Consider the following 22,613-nt stretch of genomic DNA (forward strand, 5'->3'; position numbering starts at 1 on the left):
AACGAACTCTGCCAGCTCCACACAATCAGAAAAACATCTCCTGAATGGGCAATGTTTTTGTTTTTACTGGTAGTGTGCAGCAGGAGGCAACTGCTTCATACCACAGAATTTGGCATGCTTGCAGTATAAAATATATTGAACATTTACAATGAAGAGTAACTGGAAGTTATTCAGCTATAATTCAGCATACCACGCTGGAAATAAATTTGCCTACTATTAAAAGCAAACACAACAAGAGCTCCTTTAAGACTTTCAGTAGAATCATGATTCATACAAAATGAATTCAAACCCACCATCTCTAATAGTTCAATTTAATTCAGATTGCAGATACTACATTTCAAATCATCAATTTTAACCAGCAAGTTATTTTATTTGGACTTCTGCTGCTGTACTGTTTCTATGTAGTATGTTATTCTCTCCAGGAGATTTTCTTTTACCAGGACATCATAAATTAAAGGGTCCACTGAAATTCTTAGAAAGCAATTAATAAGTGAACAGATAATTTAATAATCTCAAATGAACTCAAAAATAAATAGTGAATGTCAATATAAAAATGATCAAGAAATCAAACGTAGATCGCATTAACAACTTCACTTGCACACCTGCTTCATTTGGCATCTATAACTCTGCTTAGGGATTGTGTAGGACACTGCGGCAAGTGTCAAACTGGATGACACAAATTCTGGTGCATTGTGTCATAGCTCCTGCATGCACAAGTACTGTCACATTTGGTACAAATGCCTCATGAACATGACGAAAATTCAGATTTATCCAAGTAGAACAGATTTGCCTTATTAGATCATAATACTCATTTCAGAGAATCCTTTTCAGTCTCTCCTTTTGTCGTACCATCTAAGAGATCACATAAAAGACTTGGTAAGAGAATCTCAAAGGTGCAACAGGGATCTCACAACCCAGAATAAGAATGGAGTATGTGTATGCATGGGTCCTGGGAGCTTTCAGACAGGCTAGAAAAGACGAAGAGGAAGAAAGACCAGAGGAAGAACTACTAATGTGTCTCAAAGTTAGCCTTGCACCCTCCATGCCATAGACTTTCTGTAACTTGTGGCCATGTTGTGGCAGCCTCCTCTCCCATCCTACAGACTGAAATACTTGTTTGTCTCCAAAATTATATGTGGTGCAATCTGGACTCCCTCTAATCTTTAATCTTTCCTATTTTCCCCCGTGATAGGGGTTGTTACAAGGCAGTAATCTCCCACAATTGTGATGCTGAGGAACTCCAAACCTTACTGAACCTCTGCACGCTAATCCATTTTCCTTAAACTAAACTGGTTTAATCATGTTGTCCAAGAGGTCTAAAATAAGACAAAGAAGTTTGTTTTGACTATGTCAGATTCCTTCAAATATGAAAGATAACAACATGCACCTAATCTACTTCACAGTATTCCTCAGAAGACCAGCTGTTCAGAAGATTAAATGATTCGAAGATTAATGTTACTATAGAACAATAATCTTTGTATTTTATAAAGAACTTTTCACCTTCACAACATAATACAGCTGCTAAATATAAGGGAAGAGGTAAGATTTAGAGACTAGCTCAAGGGATCAGGCATTTGAGGACTTGAGTTTGATTGCAAGTCATTGGCAAAGTGAGAAGGTCAATGCAGCAAGTCATTTAGCCTCCCTGTGCCTTAATTTATCTACAGATATAATAGTAAATTTGCCATTTTTGTAGAGTAATGTGAGGCCCTCAGATGAAGAGAGTTACATAATTGAAAATGATTATATATATATAAATGAAATGTACCTATATTCTCATTTTTTCAGAAGTGCTATTATTATTGTGATTGTTTTATTGCAGTTTCTACCATTCACTTGGGTACTCAAAGCTGCTGACTGATTTTTCTCAAAGGCAAGCACATAAAAAAACAATTATTGTGCCTCTGAAATCAGAAGTCAGCTTTTTTTGCCTTGCCTTCAGTGTTCAGGTCTTTTGCCTTTTGCCTTCGTTGAGGATAAAAAGCTCCTTAGATTAGGTGTTAATTACTTCAAAAGTGCCTCAGACAAATGAAAGTGGAGCTATTTATGCTGTTCTTTTTACTGTCCTCTCTTCCACCTCTTATGAAATGCCTAAGGTTCATTGTAGTCACACACCAATACTTAATTTTATATCATTAATTGTATAATCACCAGACATCAAATAAAAGTAAATAACCTGGAGAAAATAACAAATGTTATCCTTCAATCTTAATGTTCCACCTGTTCACCTGAGTTCTTATTAAATAAGCCATTTTCTTGATTTTATAAGAACAGGTGAAATCTCAACTCCCAAAGAGGGCATAGCACTTGTTAATGGTTTAGATAGCTTTATTTATTAGTTGAAATGCATTAGCAGTTACAATAAGAGTCCACACTCCAGCGTTCTGCAGCTTTGAAGATGCGGCTGGCCACTCCAATGCTAGAGCCCAATGAGCAATTTGCAATAAAGACATCTGAAAAACAAGCACGTGGTAATAAATATAGACACTCACCTGATACATGTGAGCTGTGTTTGTTCCCAGATACTTTGCACCATACAGTTTTCCATCAGGCCATTTCACTTGGACAACCTCTCCCTCTGCAGGTGGGCCCAGCCTTAGGCAATCTCTGCTCTATTTACAAAGAAGGATGGATTCTCAAATCAGTGAGTGAGCCACTACACTGAAATTACCAGTAAACTGCTTTTTGCAACTTGGTAATTGGAGGAGATTTATTACCATGTGTGTTTCAAGTTTTATAATCCTGCTAATGGGCTAACAGAAGATACTGTTAGCCTTTATGAAAATGAAATACTGACCAAAGAAACACTCTCTTTACAGCTTGATGCTGCATTCACAAGGCAACATATGCATAAATCAGATAGCTATCAGCAACTGTGATACATTTCCCCCCAAATTAATTTCCATCACACATTGAAAATAAAGATCACTAAAGTGCAATTGCGTACGTGCAACACTTTCTCTTTTACATATTCAAGTAACTCATGTTTTGTTAACCACAGCACATTTTTGCTAGATACTAACTTTGCTGACTGAAACATACCCTGATGGATCAAACTATAAATGGTGAGAATACCAATGAGCTCTTTGCTTAGCTGATGGAGAAACACTGAAAGAATCCAAATGCTTACACAGAAGAATTAGGTGGGATTTTTTTTTCAGAAGATACGAAGTAGTTTTTTTCCTGTGTTTTGGCCAAACTTTGTGCCTGACTTGTTGAGCGTGTCAGAGCAGCACAGTTTATGCTAGTTGCAACATATCCTCGTTATGGTTTCTTCTGCCTCATATGGCTCAGTATGACCTGAATGACACGTTTGCAGAGCACACTGACCACATAACAACACTGACCCATAACAACAGCTGTCCACAAGAGGAAATACACGAAGGACCACAAGAGGATCGTGTCAGGTGTGCACTCACCAATTCTTTGGAAGCTATGTCTGCCAGGCAAATACTCACCTCAACAAAGGCATCTGTACTTTGTACCGACTACATCAGAAGACTTGTCATGTAAATTAGCGCTAATTTAGTGGTATTGTTGTAGGTGTGAGAGGACCTACTCGGTGACCATGTTACCTGAGCTCACTCTAAGAGGTCTAGACTGGGAAGAGAAAAGATAAAGCCAAGGACTCTGATACAAGGACTCAGTGACAAGGTCCTGCAGGACCTGGTATTATCTCAGGTTGCTGCAATACTATTACCGTTTTCAAAGTCTTAGATTTACATAGAATAATTTACAAAAATATTGTATTTTTGAGTTCAACAGTTCACTTTCAACAGAGGCCAACAACCATCATGACAAAGAATTCAAAATGTGGGAGCAAAAATACACCACAGTGACCCTTACTGGGACATTATCTTGTTACAATATCATGCAGCCAAATCCAGGCTTTATAAACTGTTTTTAATCACATGTATCTTAATCCATGAATTTGGTTCAACACATGAGAAAAGAAATTAAAAGCTGGATTTTCACAGAAACACTTTCCTGCATGACAATACTGTCTCTGTCATCCCTCAGGTGCTGTGCCAAGGGGACAGCTCTGAAATATGCCCTGTGTGTTTGCCTGGCAAAGGTTGCTGTGACAGGAACAGAAAGATATATCCTTTCAACTTCACCATATATTTGGGATAGTAGGTGGCATTACTGTATTACCCTTCCCGGTATTTTCAGGAGAGGCAGAGGGAAAGGAGAAAGGGGAAAGGATGGCTGCTGCCTACTTTCCAACAGTGAAATAATTGACTTCTCAGGGGGCAAGGATTGCTAAATACTACCACAGCTCTGACTGTAAATTAAATAAGACTACACTTTTAATGGTCTCTTCTCAGTGATGACTGTCAAGATGGTTATTGTCATTATCACACTTCTTCCTCTATCTATTTATTGCTAAAGTGTAAAAAAGAGCCTTGGCTAAGTGTCTTGAATCAAACTTTTAAAATGCATCATGGAAGATAGCAAATTTCCTGAAAACAAACAATCTATCAACAACATCAAGCCAAACATTAATTTTCCAAGAACAAAAGCCCAGCATGAATTGCTCCCTTTGCACCTTGCACAAGAAAAAAAATCTCACAGCTTCTCTAGGATAGCTAATGGAATTGCTCATATGGAAAATTAGAGTTCTCATGCAAATAACTAGACAAATAACAATCCCATTCTTCATGTATCACCACAATGTCTTAGTCTATGGAACAATGTTTGGGAAACCTGTACTAAATAGTTTTTGCTGTTTTCTACCAGAGTTCCTACCTTTTATTTTCAATTACATAATCATTTTAGAGATTCTCTTTTTACTGCAAAAATAATTCTCACCATTTTCTTCTGAGGAATGATTAGACCCATTTCTTAGGCTGACAAAATTGCAAAAATGCAACCTCACTTTTCTCAGTCATATAATGAAAACTCAGACATCAAGATATGGCAATCTGTCAACATTCCCATACGCCAGCTGTGAAGAACATATAGTGTGGGCTCAATTTACATTCAGCTTGCAAACCACGTACATTTCCCATACAACCACACAGTGTATTTTCTTCTTCACACAAATGGACAAAATTGTGCCAATCTGTACTGAAAAGCCTATTCACTTAAGTGTCCAGCTTCACATTCCAGCTGTTTAATAGCTCAGAGCCCCAGCTCCAGGCATGGTCAGTTACAGAAGGTTGCTCAGGGACACGTCAAGTTGGGTTTGAGTATCTCCAAGGATGAACACTTCACCACCTCCCTGGGCAACTAGTCCAGCATTCAACTACCCTCACAGTGAAAAAGTCTTTTCTTAAGTGAAGAAAAATTCCATATTAAGGAATTTCCTGTATTTCAGTTGGTTCCTGTTGTCTTTCATCCTGTCACGCTGCACCACTGAGAAGTGTGTAGCTCCATATTCTTTATTTCCCTCAACAGGTATCTATACACTTGGATAAGATCCCCCTGAGTCTACTATTCTCTATGCTGAACAGTCCCAGCTCAGTCAGCCTCCCCTCATATGACAGATGCTCCAGTCCCTTCATCACCTTCATATCCTTTCACTGTATTTGCTCCCGTATGTCCATGTACAGGTGAGCCCATAACTGGACACGGCATGGCAGATATAGTCTCACCAGTGCTAGGTTTACAGCCATTCTAAAAGTTTCATTATGAGCAAAAACCTGTAAATAACAATAATTCTAAAACTTTTCTTATTTATTACATGTGGTATTTTCTGGTTTTAGAAACACTCATTTTGGGGTTCATTATATACATTAAACTAAAACAGTAAGCAATCCATTCGCAATAGATGTTGGAAAAATATGTTGAAATACTGGTTTTGTCTCCTATGCTGTCACTAAGGAACTCTTGTGTACGGCACCACAGACAAAGTAGACATTTTTGCTATTTTTCTCTTCTGATATTCCTTTGTTTTTACCACAGAGGTTGAATAATACTTTGGTTAATTAAGGCTGGACAGAGCATTTGCAAGTAGCAAATCCAGTTACAGTGGCAGTGTCGTGATGGTTCACCAGGAACAAATGTGGAGCCACACTAAGAAAAAAAAGGGAGGAAGTCTGCACCTGAAGCATGCACTTGAATTCAGGAACTGTGAAATGTTGCAAGATTCCCATAATGTGAATACAGCCACTGACACCTGAAGAAAATACCTTAATTTTTAAAAAGTGTAAAAAAATATGTTCAAATGCTTTCCTAAATCAAGGCTAAAAAGTATAGATATTCTGGTCTAAGATGAACTTATGAACTATTCAGACTATTCTCCAAAACTGTCAGAAACAGATGTTCCTTGGATACTTACAATTTTATTTTGACAATGTTTTGCTTGGCAATTTTGTTATTAATTCAGCTATTTCAAATTCAACAATTATTTTCAAAATGATAAGAATATAAAAGCCTTTGTCGTCTTCTAGATTTGATCCAAAGGAGCCACACTGAAAACAAATATGAATTTAGTGAATTCAGAGGAAACAGAAAACTCTGTGGTGCAGTCCTCAAAGTTAACAGGGCTAAATTGGCTCACATCTTCAGGCACTGGCTAAAAGAAGCCTGCAAGTTAAATTGATAGTAGAAAGGCTACTGTAGTCTTTCATGTCAAGATTGTAGTAGGAAAGGATGAAATTATTCTGTGACTACAAATATCAGCAATGTTATTTTACAGTCTCTGGTCTGACAGAAAGCTAGAGAGAAAATCTTAGAAAGGAAAATATTGGCATGGTCAAAGTGGAATATATGAGTATTTAATGAAAAACAAAAAATTTTCAGTTTGAGGAATTTTTCCCCGGTGAGGAAGGCAGCAGCTGAACAAAAGAGACCTAGAGACTGCAATACATTATTTAATAACACTTTAAAAAAAATTCTTTTCAGGTTCAACACATGAAAAGCAAAAAGCTCTCAAAAACGATTCTAAATATTCTGAACACACAAAACCCCCACCACTTCACTCCTCCTGAATCTAGCAGCAGGAAAAGTTGTTCATTAGCTTGTACAATGTTCTGCCTTTCAACAGTCAGCTTATAGCTCAATGTTTGATCTTTCAGGAGCTTAAATGGAATCATATCCTTCCAAATCTGATTCAGTCTTTGGTGAATGTGGAACGTGACTGCTGAAAAAGGGATCAATTAACTCCTTTAACTTAAAGTAACGGTCATAAAGGTCATTATTGTATTTAATATCATAGCAATAACATTGGTCATTGCATCTCAAGAATTTCTTTGAAAAGAGGAAAATGCAGCCCATGTGGCATCTTTTAGACAGAGGTATAAACCCAACAGTAGTCAAATATTTTAAATTGTTGCTAGAAAACAATCATATTCAAATAGAAAAATGCCAATACTTGTCTATTCAAGTCAGTGGGCAACTTTGTCAGATCACCTGGCTCTTGTTAATTGTTTTGATGATGTGATCCTACCCCCACTCAAGAAAGGATAGAAGAGTTGTGATGATGAAGGTCCCCGATTTGATCCCGCAATTGATAACCTAGACTAGTATGTCTTGTTTTAAAAGCTGCTTTTGCCTCCCACTGATACTTCTGCATGAGCATTCTGTGCAACTTCTCCTAGTAGGATGAAGAAAATCAATCTCCATCTTGATTAGTCAGAATATTTTGTGTGGAAGATTACTAAACAGTTCTCACAGCTGTGCTCCTACAGTGGGCTTAATAGGGAAGAGGAGAATGAAACATTGCGAGGTAACAAACATTTGCAATCTGTAAATAATAGTAACTAAATAGTAAATAAAAGTCTGAAGACCCTCCTCTAAAGCTGCTGAATATTACTGGAGACCAGTTTTCCCTGAACATAGCCCTAAAACATTCATATATATATAACAATACAATGAAGATTGAGATTTCTTTTTCCATGTATAAAAAAATAAGGCCCAAAACTTGGAAAGGTATCGATGAGAAATCTATCTATGGTATACAGCATTAAATGGGAATATTGCCTGCAAGTGGTTCACTCTTGAAGTTCACTCTTATTCACCACTAACCCATCTGAATAAGTATAAATGTTTCCCTTATAGCTGCACTGTTTTACAAACCTGAGGTTTACATTCATAAACTGGCATCATTTAAAGTAATTTGTTAGACACGCAGGGTAGCGTCTTCCTTTTCTGAACCATTTCATTCTTCTGCAACTTGTTAAATAATTTTCAAATCTACCATACCCATAACATTCTTCTACATTTCCCACGAGAGTGTCTCTACAAAATCCACAACATGGAGCATCAAACTGTCATCAACCATTAACCAAGACAGCAAACATAAACAGGCTGGCACCTCTTTGTTCAGGAGTGTGTCTAACTGCGCAGCCCCTACCCCATGAACAACCTCAGAAACTCCCATTTTATTTTCCTCAACACTAATAAAATTGTTTATCTGTTTAATTGGCAGACACAGCGCCGAGCTGTTACTTTTCAAATCACTATGGTTTAGACTGTATTCAAAAGAAAATATTTTTGTTTGTTTAAATTGTATTCAAATTACAGCATTTTTCTCAATGTCACTTAGCAAAAATTTCTGCATCTCCTCGACACTCCTGGGGTTTACTTGCTGATTTGCTTTGTTTCCAAAACAAAGCACAAAATGCCTCATTGTTTATTCAAATTCTTGTCAAATACAATTGATGGTATAATTGACATAAACAATACAGGGCTAAAGTGGTTCAGTGTGGTTCTTGCAACAGGTTTTGTGAGCTAGCACATACTTCTAATCCTATTTTTGCTGAATGGCTCCATAACGCAGCGACAGAATGAAATACATAGAAATTGTATAAAATATTTTACTTAATGGTAAAGGAATAGCATAAACATACACAGAATCTGACTGGCATTATTCTTCCTGGGATGCTATAAGTTTAAAGACAGTTTAAATGTAGCTCAAAAATAGTATTTGTAACAACTAGTTTAGCTGAATGTATTTTTCATCCTTTGAAGTTACTCATTATTTCTGTACCATACGACATCAAAACCCTCTAGGAAGACATATTTCAATCAATCAACAGCAGTCTTACAGGAAGACTGTGTAAGAATCCATTTTGTTGGGCTGTTGCGGTTTTCTGTATCGGAGGGTTCTTGTGCTGTTGTCAAGCAACTTGGCAAGAAGGAATGGAAAAAGGCAGAAGTAAGCAGCAGCCTGGCTTCAGCCCCGCAACGTTCCTGGTGATAGAGATCCTTTCCATATTGTTCCTTCCCTGATGCACAGGGGCCATGGCAATATTGTAATCCTCCTCCTGGCAGACTGAAAGCTGATAATCCAGCCCTGAGGTTTCAGAGATCAAAGAGAAACAGATACCGAAAAGAAGAACTAGAGCTAAATCAGACTCTATAATTGCAATAAACCTGGCCTTCCTATCCTGTGTATCTACATATTTTTTTACTATCACTCGTCTTGTGTTTGTTCATAAATTATACATATTGTTAAAATCAAACACTGAAATAGAAACTGGCCATTTTCTGTCATCCCCTGCATTGCTTAAATCCGTAAGAACAGCTCAGACCTTAGTATTAGTCTATCTAACCACAATTTGCATGGAGCAAGCCATAATATCGACTCATTTGGGCTTTTATCCTAGAAATTGCATGGTTTCTGAAAAATAACTTAGAATTCATGCATGGTCTACAAAACTGAGTAACCAACACCTCTATTGCCTTATTTCGGAGAAACTGAAATTCATTTCACAGCAAATTCAATTCATAGCACATGCATTTCAATTTATAGCAAACCAGCATTCTGGTATTAATCACAAAATTAATGGTTACTTCTCACAACACAGACAAAACACACCAACTACATCTGATTTTCACTGATAAGACTTCAAGCGTGTTTCTAGTCCCCAGATTCACAACATGAAAAAATAGGAAAAATCCAGGCCTGATTATTGGGCTTTTGCACAGAAATGGTCCTCTCGCTGACTCTAGTTGAACTGCAGCAGTCATTTCTAAATTTTCCCCTTAAATTAGGCCCTGAGTTAAATTTACTATCCTACTTCATTACTACTAGGGTACCTACCACGAGATACTGTTCTCTGTACTGACAGAAACCAGCTGAAGATGGTTTGAAAGAGAAGGAGTGCAGAACTAAGCACAGGGGGACCACGCTGTCAGGAAAAGTTAGCTCTTGCTGTAGAGACCCAGGAGAGAAAAAGGCTCTGGTAGCAGAGCAGGGAAGGTACCTCTGAACAGTCCTGAGGATGGAGCTTCAACGTCCCCAAGGCCATTCTGCAAAGGCGCTTAATGCAAGTTGTCTCCTCTGCCTACGTTACTTCAGCTAACATTAACTTTCAACGTGAGTGCTAGTGATTAAGGTTCCACATTCATGCTCACCAGTGATTGTTTCATAGGGAGCACGACTAATGTGATTACAACTAGCACCTCTGATTTAGAAAAGCTTGTCATACCGACAAATAACATACTGCAGCTGCAAACAGTGAAAATATCTACCAACACCCTTAAAGTGGAACTGGAGAAACAAGTTGTGGAAACTCTCTGAAACAACCGCTGATCTCAACAGACTGTCAAATTATGTTTTTCTTTTGGGAGCTGATAGTATACGGTAGTTAATGCAAATTTTTAGAAACACAAAATTAGGTTTCATACGTTCCAAGACAATTTGAATGAAAAGGAGAGTGGTAGCTAATTTGCCACAGTCAGAATTTTATCTAAACAGGAATAGCAATTTACACAGTGCATTAGCATTTGAAAGAGCAGGCCTGATTCCCAGGAGTGCAATTCTGTTTTTGAATCAGTATAAATTCAGTGAAATCACCAGATTAACAGAATAGTTACTGTAATTCAACAAATTTAGCCTTGGATCACAGAATGGATAGCCTAAAAATACTTTGAATTGATGTACAATATGTTGTCCTTAAAATGTTACTGAATCTTCTCTTAGAAAGTGAATGTATGCTTTCACCAAAGGGAAACTGGAAGACAAATTGGATCATGCATTCCTGAATCCATCTCAAATACGTCCCATTCAGCTTAGAAAGTTGCTATTTCAACCGTTACATTGCCTTTCAGCAAAGTATTAATAACACAAAATACATGCGTAACGCTAATTGACAGAGGCAGAATTGCCCAGAAGGCCACAATTCAAACCCACATTGCAGAATGTGGCTTAGGATGTCCAGGGTGGCACTGGGCACCACAATAAGGCGCAGCTCAGAGGACACCGAGGAAGCCTTAATTTGGGGTACAAGATACCGTTACGGGACAAAGCTCAGTGTCAGCAGTGGGAAGGTGAAGCTGGCAAGGACACCAGGATGTCTGACTCGCTGGGCCTGACTGAAGTACAAGGCTCCTTTAGTGCAGTGGAGAACCCTTGCTTACGCTTACATTAAAGTTAGATGAGAGGCTGCATCCGACAGTGCTACCTCGTATCCTGCCCACCTATATGTTGGTGAAGGCCTAAGGATGTAAAGTTTCCAGTAGATCAATTGCAGTCAGACGAGTACAAAGAGCAGCTCAGGTTCCCTCCTGCCCCTGCCTCTGGACATAACACACAGGAAGGAAAATGCTCCTTCTCCACCATCCCCCCTCCGCCCCCGAACACACATGGCGAGTCTGGAAATAACCTACTGCTGAAACACACGACGAATAAAGTAAACTACCAGATCTGAAAACCCTACAATTCCTGGGTTACCGCAGAAAAAAGGTGGGAAGGAAAATAATGCTCCTCCCCCACTCCCAGCAGCCCCATTTCATCTCAGTGGTTCCTGGGAGATTCCAGGGATTTCACTGTGCTCCACATGCTCATCACGGCTATACTCATTGTGGTGCTGGACATGGACACACACTCACTTTGCAAACACAAGAAGCATTGTAATATATGTCTGTCTCTCACCTGCTTCACTGCAAAGTCAGCCATCTTACCGTAAACTGCACAGTAATGGATTATCTTCCATTTTGTTTCTCCTGCTGAGCTGGGGGGGCATTACCTTCAACTCGTCTAAAATCATTATTGATAAGGATTCATAAAGCGTTCCATTATAAAGTGGAAAGAACAGGAAACCACATAAAGATAATACTTATATTTGAAGCTTTAATTTGCCTTTAATCTATCCTATGTTCATTTTTTATGCTTATCTATTAAGTTGCCTGTCTTTCTACTGTAACAGGAAACAAAGAAAAAGCAAGAGCCACAGAAAAATCACTTCTGTTTTCCATAATGGAGTAAAGTGAAAGTAACTCACTTAAATCAATACAGTTATAGTACTGTACAACAAGTTTCAGATTAGAATCAGACTATTGCATCTTTCGATGTTTTGCAGCTTCAAGAGTTAAACGATGGAATAAAAGCCTCCAGTCTGAAGCCTTAGAACTTAGTCTTTGCTTTTGAAAAAGTTTGATTTTAACTTAATAAGACCACAGTTTTAAAAACAGGAATTCATTTGCGTTAGTATTCAGAAGATGCAAACAATGATTTGCATGTGCAAAGCATAGCATTCTGTGTATCAGCGCTTGTAAATCCAGTGCAAAAATTCACAGTTACAAAAATGTGTTAAAATAAATTTCTCAGTTCACACGAACTTGAAGTAAATTCTTCAAAACATATATACATATTTAACTTCTTGGAGTATTTCAGAGAACAAGAATGCAAAATCCTACACAATTTTTACAAATCTATCTAACTAGGTGTCCTGGTTTCGGCTGGGATAGTGTTAAATTTCGTCCTAGTGCTGTGTTTTGTATTTAGTATGAGAAGAACGTTGATAACACACTCATGTTTTCAATTGTTGCTAGTACCTTGCTAGTCAAGGACTCTTCAGAGGCTAGGAGGGAGCACAGCTGGGACAGCTGGCCCAGCTGGCCGATACGGTATTCCATACCATATGCCGTCATGCCATTTATGCCGTATATAAATAAGAGGCGTGGTCCAGGAAGGAGCGATCTCTACTTGGTTATCGGTCAGCAGGTGGTGAGCAATTGCACTATGCATCACTCACTTTGTATATTCTATTATTATTATCATCATCATCATTATTATTATTATTATTACTACTACTACTACTACTACTATTACTATTATTTCTTTTTCTATTCTATTGAACTGTCTTTATCTCAATCCATTAATTTTACTTTTTTTTCCTCACGATTCTCCCTCCCATCCCACTGCAGGGGCGGGGGTGGGGAGTGAGCAAGCGGCTGTGTGGTGTTTAGCTGCCTGCTGGGTTAAACAACACTAGGACAAGAAACCCAAGTTTTCTCCTCAGAGACATGTCACGCAGCTCTCAGACTTGCTTTCCAGAAATTTTCAAAATTGTTTGTCAATGGTCACACTATACAAATTGCTGAGTAGTAAGTTCAACTACACAGCAGGTAATTTTATAATGCTGCAAAAAAAACTGTGCCAGCGCAACATGAGTAGCGCATTATTCAGCTCAGAGACTCAATGTTGTCTCAGTTAAGAAATGAAAAAAAAGGTTGCTCAACCTATTATAATTCATTAGGTCTCTTTTCCCATATCACGCAACTAGTTCTGAAGACTTTTTGGCTAAGTCGATACCAAATATGATCTATCATCTTGTTACCTTCAGAAACTCATAGCTTGCTTTTCTATTTCACATTGTCAGAAATCGCTAGTGATGGTGATACTAGAGTGCATTCAAAGTGCAATCTATAGATTGCCCAGTAAGAGTGTGAATTCAACAGTTCTAATTTCCTTAGCCATTCTTTACAGATTTACATGCCAGTACAATAAAACTGAACAATAAGCTATTATTATCTGTCAGAAGTCTAATGGATCTTTCACAGATACAAGGAGGCAGGTAAGCACTACTATTTAAAGTTTTGATTTGAACAGGTAGACAGGCAGAAAACAGTTGTCAGAAGAGATAAAGAGAGAAAGGCATACAGAAGAGAAACCACTGGAAAAAATGCTGGAAACTAATCAGGAATTTAGTCATTTATAATGCCAGACATGGTTGATGGAGGAAAAGTTACATACATCTGGTTTGTAGGACAGATTTTCAAAAAAACACAGCATCCTTCGGAAATTACTAGGGCTAGAATCAAATCTTCTATTTTTTATATCCAGGTAGACATTAATGGACTGTCAAGACTTACGTGCTAGCCCAGTATTTCTGAATATCCATTGTTCAAGCAGTATGGTTTTTCAAAAGCAGTAGCAAAAGTATTAACATATACAGAAGCTGATTGAGTGTCCACATGGACATATACAGACACATATTTATTGCACCAGTGAAAGTCAGTAATCACGGACAAACTCATTAGGGAGAAGTTCTTGTAAGGAAGTCAAGACTTTGTTCTTAGGGCTACATCCTGAGCACAAACACTCATGGCCCCCAAAAGTGAGCTACCTTTTCTAACCTGCACATGCAAAAAGCCCCGCCTACATAATGGCACATTATGGATTTAAACTAATGTTCCCTTTAGCTAGCCTGTGGAGGAAATAATTTTTGAAGAACCATCCAGCTAAAACCCATTTGTTCTACATCTCAAAGGACGATGAAGTAAATCCGCTCTGTCTCTCAATAGTCTAATAATACCATCCATGGGACAATCTGTATTCAGCCTGACCCCTTTGCCTGCACTTTACCTGAATTTTCACTTCATCTTGAGCAATTTCTAAGATTATAAATGCCTATGCAGCTTCAATCCCCTGCCAGATATCTAGGCCAGGAAGGATCATTCAGAGTATCAGTGAGTCCACAATCATCAAGAAAGATAAGATAATTGGCAAGCCTATGCACACAGTATGTGTATACATGTGTGGGTCATGAGATGTTGAAGTTTTCATTACACCCCTTCAAAATTATGAAAAGTGAGCATTTGTGGGCTGAGACTGAGGTAGAGGATTGCAAAGAAGGTCTCTGGTTGAGAAAAGTCTTTTTTTTTTTTTTTAATAGCTTCTCAAATTACATTGCTATGATACTGGCAGGGTTTTTTTCAAATACTGGCAACTAAAATGTGCTTCGTTTTATTACAAAGAAAGCAGAGGATAATAATTTTGGACTTTGTGAAATTTAGATGCACACTGTAAGAAGTTGTAGCCTTCGTGATAATTTCAGTGAAGTACTTTGGCTGTCAGAGTTCTCAATAGACCAGTTCCTCCCTCCCCTGCCAGTGGTGAATTTAAAGTATTGATAGACACAGAAAGATAGAGCTGAATCTCCTCCATTCTCTTCACACTGAGGCTCTCTTGGGTCTACTACTGAAAGAAGGTACTTGCATAAGTATCAGCATAATTCTGTTGAGGGTTCCAGGTATCACTGCTGGTATGTTTAAAAATCCACTGCTTGGTGGGGTTTTTTTCATGCTTGAATTTCTTTCAGGTAAGGTGGCATCCACTTCAAAAAACAGTGGTAGGCAAAAAGAAATCAAGCAACATGTTGGATGGACCAACTTGACACATGCAAAAATAATTTCTTGTTCCAGTTCTTGACAGCTGCAGTCTGAATGTCTTAACCTGAACTAATATACACTTTTTCAAGAGTATGCTTTTTGGATTTTACCGGGACCTCAGAAAATTACCATAATGTGGTTCTGCAAAACAAACTCATGAACTCCTGAATATAGCATCCAAGTGTCCTTCCAAACACATCTCACTTCCTCAACTTAAGATGCTCTTGCTTACAAGAAACATTTACAGCAGCATTCTATAAGCTACAATATCTCTTAGGATGGTATTCAATTTATAGATTTTAATAATTAAAGTCCATTTTGGGTTGTGGACATGACAACCCACAGATTAGCTTTACCTTCTCAACCGAGAACCCCCACATTTGTATACTTAATAGTAAACTAAAACACAGTGTGGGTATGTCATGGCAGCAAGAGTAAGTACACTCAGTTTGCTTGATAACCACAAGGTGAAACCATGACAGCAAAGAATTCTGTGTAAACTGGTCACTGGAGGACCAGGGCACTTCCTGGGGCAAGTGACCTGGAAGGATGTCTACCATTTCTGGAAAGGTGTGTTCAGCTCTCCTGTAATCAGGCCTCCCCAAAGACTGAAAGCATGCTTGACACCGCAATTTTTTTTATTTCCTCTCTTCCTTGCAATCAATATAATTTGGTGGGACCTTTCTGCCCCCGACAAAGTATACTGCAAGGCCTCCCTGGTTAGCTGGGATTTTAATAAGGTCATGTGGGAGCAATTTCATCCTTAGCTCTAATTTCAGGTTACATATATATATATATGTATGTTTCAATTATACTTGCTGTTAAAGCATTATGACAGCCACAATATAGAGAGAAACAAATAAAAGTCCTAGCTAAATACCCATAATATTAATTTCTAGCAAACTGCCAAGATATGCCAGTGGAGAGATGTCCATCAAGTACTAACAGGAAAAAAAAAAAGGAACTGTGGGACACCCTCCCTAAATGAGCAGGCCAAAGAACTGAGACATTTCCTGATGCATAATCTGTAAACTGACATCTGGCCTGTTGGGCAGGACAGTACTCCTCCTGGTGCTGAGCTAGTGTGACAAGTTACAGAGCATTAATCCTTCAAGAAGTGGCAAGTGGCACACATACATGCTGTCTGTTGGTAGTAGTTACACAGGACTGCAGCATATGCACGCCCCATTTGTGTGCATGCACCGTTAAACTAACTGCTAAAGCTGTCATCTCACCTCCTTTAAGATCTCATGTAGTATCCCCCTCACTGCAGTCTTTCCATGACTTACAGAGGAACTTGTCCTGCTGTTTCTTCCAGCAAAAAATTGTACCATATACTTCTTTGTACCCTCTTACACCTGCTGGGTTGAGGGAAAGCTGACTGGTTAGCACATCAACAAGCTATCTAATGGATTTAAACATTGTAATTGAGGAGTGATTATTCTAAGAAATTCTGACAAGTTAGAAATCAGGTATAGTACCCAATCAATAGCTTTAAACAAAAAATCTATATAGCTATGCCTATATCTAACACCTACACTTAAAAAATTCCAACTTGATACATTTAGCAAATGCTAACACAAACCAAGAAAAATACACATGAGAAGAGAACAATGTATACTGCTGCTTTGGTAGTTATTGAATGCTTACACACAAACAGAGTTTCACGAAGCTTCAAGACTGAAATTTCCCTGCTCCCTATTTTCCTCCTTAAAAATAAATCACTGTATCTGAACGTTGGAATTGTGGCCTATTGTGAGCTCAGCTGAAATTATGTAGTGGGTTCAGCACATACCAGAAAAGCAGAAAGCTCCTGCTATCTTTGTGAGCTAGTTGAAAAGTGAAAACAGATTAGAAAAATAAGTTCTTCAATAGGCAGCAACATTGCTTTCACACCAGATTTGATGAATAAGTTCTCCCAGCGGCACTAACACCTGATACGCACATTGCATGGATTAACAAGTTTCAGGCAGAAGAAAAAACATTTTTTTTTTCCCTTCCAGTAACTGCTGCAGGTATATTATCTAATGAAAACACAACAAGATTTCTCTAAGGAATGTGAAATTCGTTTGGTGTTTCCATCAAACAATTATATGTTGTTCATCCACTACCTGAGAAGCACTGAGGCATATCCAGACCTGATTACATTTATTCTTAGCTCCAGATCAGACTACCCCACTAGGGCAGCAAGCAGTTTCTCATCTCTGCCTTACCAGATCCTTGACGCAGGCATACACAAAAGAGGGGTTTCTAATAACAATACAGCCACGTTTGCTTAATGTCTTGATCGTCCTAAATCAGAATGTCTTTGATCATTAATGGAGCCTTTCGGAGTATTTCGAATTAAAGGATAAATTTTCAAAGACATGTAAGAGGGATTTGCTGACTGTCTTCTACTCAGACCAGTGGGAAGTAAACAGTTCAATCCCCATACGCTGCTCTGAAATGTACCCTTTCAAATACCGTAGTTTCAAAAGGCATCAGACTTTTCAAGAACTAAGAAGCTTCTAAGAACAACAGTAGCATTTCCACTGCTGTATCTGTCAGCTAATGCTACTTCCAGGAAAACATTAGGCCTGCAGAAAACAGAGCAGCTCAAAGACTTTCACAGGAGAAGAATATGGAGTACTCCCAGGGGTTGTGCCCCTTCAGCTGCAGAGCGTGTATTCTTTTGCACCGCTGCATATGCCAGAGTGGAGGACACAGGGCTAAGTGAAAAGTGGTCTTGCAATAAACAGCACTTTTGCATACCAGTGTTCACTGAAGGCTCTAACTTTTAGAGATTATTAGCAGGAGGTACACCAAAAATACCAGTTCAGCAGAAAAAAGGCTCAGAGGAGCATGAAGGTAAACAAGGATTAGAGTCATACCATGAGAAAGTTGTCAAGAGGCACCTGATAAACATAATGAAGGCTAACATCCAATGTATTCACTGCAAATACAGTGAGGGAAACAGAATCTTTCCCCAATCGTCTGCAAAATTTGGTCATATGTGCTAAGTGCACAATGTGGTCCCTAACACTTCTGAGATACACAGTAATTTATACAAGTGCATAAGGGAAATCAAAATCTCAATTGCTTTTTGGAAATGCAGTAAACTACACATTCTTTTCCCTGATGATTTTTATCATTAATAATGTAATCTCACAAACTAAGTATCAGAAGGTGTAAACAAGTTGTTAGAACAGATTCTTGAGAGCTATTCTTCCCATTACAGCAGGATTTTTCTATTCTGCAAGGAATTTTTACAAGTTATGACTGAGAGACAGAGAAGGATATATGGAATTCCCTCTCTCATATGCTTTATTAAATACATATTTCTTATTTAATTAACAGATTTTCTAAGACTACTTTTGATTCATTCGGTCAAATGGCAAAGACTAATTGGAACAACCAAGGTTAGGAAGCCCATTAGAAAATAATAATTCTTAGCAGCAAAAGTAACAAACATGAACTGAATATTAAGACATTATCTCCTCAAGGTAAAAAGAAGTAGTTCAAGATGTTCCAACTCTCTAATTTAAAAAAAACAACCAAAAACAACAAAAAAAAAACCCAAAACCTAAAAAAACCCCCCAAACTAGAAAGAATAGGTATCTGAGAAAGTACTTACTACAATGTCTTCAGGAAAAGTATCCAGACTGAAAGAGCCATCATCAAACATGACTTCATAGAAAAGTTGAGATGTCACTCCTATGACTCTGCAACTATAGTATCGTGTATTCCTATGTTTCGTGATGACTGTCTGCCCAACTGTAATGGCCTTCTCACATGCTTTCGCCCTCTTGAAAAAAGGAAGAATTTAAAAGAAAAAGTCATTTTAAAATACCAGATTACTTATCAGGAATTTATCAGTGTCAAAACAGAATTGATAACAGTTCACCACTCAATATAAAAACTTTAAATGCAAAATCATTCCGTCCAATCATGATCACACAAATCTGTTTTACATACAAAGTTTCTGCATTTTATGAGAAAACAAATGGCATCTGAAGAGTAACAAATCACAGCACTCAAAAATATTTTTGCAATTATGTTTTCTAACTATTCTGCATTAGATCAATAACACTTGCACAATTAGCAGTATTTGTAAATTTTATTTGTCAAATAATTTGTTTAATTTGCTTGAAGAGGTAAGATGTGATGAACCCCGACTATGGTCTTGCATTGTATGGGATTTTTAAGTACTGGATTTCAGTATGATTCTGCATAATTGCTTAATATTTTGCTGAATGGGATGCATATGCAGTTCTTGTCAGAGCTGTCCACAGCAGTGTATCTGAGTAACTTCTTAACCCACACTGTGCAGAACTTTTGCTTTAAAACTTCTGACAACATTGACCACTCTTCATCAGTTATTTATGTAGTAAATCAGTAACAATAATTTTTTTTCATTTCTCACTTTTAATTCCCCAGAGCTAGTTATGTCAATCAGAGGAGTAGCAGGGTTGTTAAACTATGCAAAAATTCTACATCAATAACTGCTTCATGGATTCTATAAATAAAAAAAGGAATGGAACCTTATGAGTGAGCAAATGCTCAGAAGCTCACAATGCAGACAGCTGTTACATCTCAGCTCCCAACTAATGTAGCCCCATGAACCTTCCACTTAAAAAGCAACCTTCTTCACCAGGAAAAACAAAATCAAGAGTTTCTCATCCTAATAACGCAAGGAAGGCACTTCTTTCTTATGATCCTGACTGTCTATTCATCACCTCACAAAGGTCTGTCTGTTTATGCAAAAGTGAGTTATTGTGACTTTGGCTATATGAACAGTTGAACTTTTCTTATAATGGAAGATGCTACTACAAGGGGCAACTACATTGGTATATACTAAGCATAAAGCATTTTTTATTAGAAATATTTATACAAACAGCATTATTACATGTGCTAAATTAATTATGCAATTTCCTAGCACTGCTTTTCAAACCTTCAAAGGCTGTGAATTCTTCAATCAATATAATAATCTTAAAAAGTGTCTGTGAAAATCTGGAAAATGCTACAGCTGTAGAATTTTTAGCACTGACTTCAAAGGGAGAACCAAGGACAGCATCAGTCCTTTTTGTTAGATTCCAAGCGTTAATGGTAATGTCAATATTTTCGGGGAAGAGGAAAAACCCACCCTAAACTTGAACACTTCTGTTTTTACAGAGACTGTAGTCACTATCGTGCCTCCTTATTGGACCAATTTCTGGGATTTAGAATTTTTAAACCTCTCTGCTCCTGCAAACCAAGCGCAAACCAAGTACAAATATTCTGTACCATGTCTGAAGACAGTGCACTAAATCTCTGTGTGTCAGAGCTCTGTCTGACATATGCATTGAGGATTTAGTTGAGGTCACCTCAGATAGTAAAACCCAATGATGTTTCTACAGCATTTTCAAGTTTACCTAGAAATAATGTTCTGATTATACTCTCAAAGTATTTAACCATTTACGTGTATAACAAAATTGTTTCTTCCTCATTTTACCTATCTATAGCTAGACTAAGTAGCAGAACTACATAAATAACAATATACTGGTATTATCACAGGAGTGATAACATGTCAATTAGCACTTTTTCTCCAATCTTGAAACATATGTAAACATAAACGTTAATGTACCTTTTAATTCTTGACTTTGGTCTATTCAGTTATTTGGGAGAGAATCAGAAGTAAACTGGAGAGTATTAGTTGATTTACTTATATGAGGTAATAGAAAAAGTTTCATATTACAGAAGCCCAAGAAGAAATAGCTCTATTAAAAGGTTTAAATGCTTTTAAAGCCTGAAGACGGAACTTTTCAGAGAAGATGGAAGGCAAAACATAACATTTTAAGAAACAAGACAGGCTCATTTAATGATAAAATTTTCAGAGAAGAAACACCATTGCTCATTAGAACAATAATAAAAAACAGAAATGCATCTAGCTCAAGGAGAAAATAATTTTTTAGTATGTTATCCTGGTAGGATTCTTGATTTATTTCTCAGAAAAAATATTGACAAGCACGCTCTGTAATTGATTGCATGTCCCAGAAAACTTTTCCTGTCAGAAAATCTTAAGAATTTATTGATGTTAAGAATGTCATTTTTGATCAGAAAGGACAGTTGTTATGTAAGGGAGGCTATCAGATTAAAGAAACAGTTGTGGTAGTTACCAGATTATTGAGAAAGCTGTGGTTTAAAAAGCATGATTTTCCTTAACAGTACCTAAGCCAAGGATGAACTAAGAGAGTGGCAGAAATACAGAAAACAACCAGATACAGAGAAAAAAAGTTAACCTCCCCTTCTCTGTGCAAACTTCAAAAAGATAAGAGGGAAAATTACTTTCTCCTTCATTTTCTGTATGGCAGGACACAAAAATCTTGTTAAATAAAATATATAAAGTATATGTATATGAAATCATAATAACTATCATGAAATAGGCATCTGATGTATATCTAAATATTTAGAAACTTTCTCTGACTACAATTTTTAATGGGGGACCCTCAAAGTTCTGAGACTTACTTGATACAGGAACATAACTCTCATTTCATCATTTTAAACTTACTCCTCGGAACTCCAATTTAGGCATAGAAACGATGCATGACATTTCAAAAATATGCCGGCTCATGATTTTTGAGTAATACGTCCTTTCTAAGGCATGCCTTAGTCTCTCTGAAATGTTAAGGGGCTGGCAGTAGTTAGCAGACAGTGGCAAACAATGACATTGCATTACTCAGGTATTTAACAGAAAAAGGATTTACAGCTTCTATTTGACAGCATCCCTTCATTCCCTGTGTGCTACAGAGGTAGGAACTGGCCGATAATAGCAGAAGATAATTTGAAATAGCTCAAAAAGCAGCAACAGTAGGTTTTTGCAACTCCTATCCAGTGAATTTTTGCAAGTCCTGTCTTTGCCCCTTCTAAAGCCAGTTAGTCCTTCAAAATGCACGTAACTGGGGCTGCCTAGATGGCCTCTTCTGATGACACTTTCCAAATGAAACATCACCTGTGAGTATACGTTTGCCTCCAGCTGGCTTTTTCTGACCCTCAGTGCTGTCTTTGCTAATCTTGTATGGATCCTTTGGGTTTTTTTTTTTTCTGTTAGTATAGTTGCATACAACTTCTTTTTCTCATTTCCTTGTCTCTGAAAGAGTTCTTTTAATCAAAACAAATCCATCTGCAGCACCTATTCTCAACCGTACTTCCAAGTGTTCTTGCAGTTTGATGACAGAAAGGTGTGAGGGATATGTTTCATGCCCAGAGACAAGCACAGTCAAAGAGGAACAATGAAAAAAACACGACCTACT

General features: G+C 37.7%; 1 protein-coding gene across 5 annotated transcripts in view; it reads right to left on the minus strand.

Annotated features, from left to right (window-relative positions):
* Positions 1 to 22,613, minus strand: part of KDM4C (lysine demethylase 4C) — a 295,696-nt gene that overhangs the window by 7,146 nt on the left and 265,937 nt on the right. For all 5 annotated transcript variants that reach the window (XM_075136779.1, XM_075136780.1, XM_075136777.1 and 2 more), the window contains 2 exons: positions 18,959 to 19,129; positions 2,493 to 2,612 (listed from right to left, as the gene is read on the minus strand). In XM_075136779.1, the coding sequence (XP_074992880.1) occupies positions 2,493 to 2,612; positions 18,959 to 19,129 (291 nt within the window). The remainder of the gene's footprint in view (positions 1 to 2,492; positions 2,613 to 18,958; positions 19,130 to 22,613) is intronic.

This window comes from Calonectris borealis, chromosome Z (assembly GCF_964195595.1).
Source record: "Calonectris borealis chromosome Z, bCalBor7.hap1.2, whole genome shotgun sequence".
Lineage (NCBI taxonomy): Eukaryota > Metazoa > Chordata > Aves > Procellariiformes > Procellariidae > Calonectris > Calonectris borealis.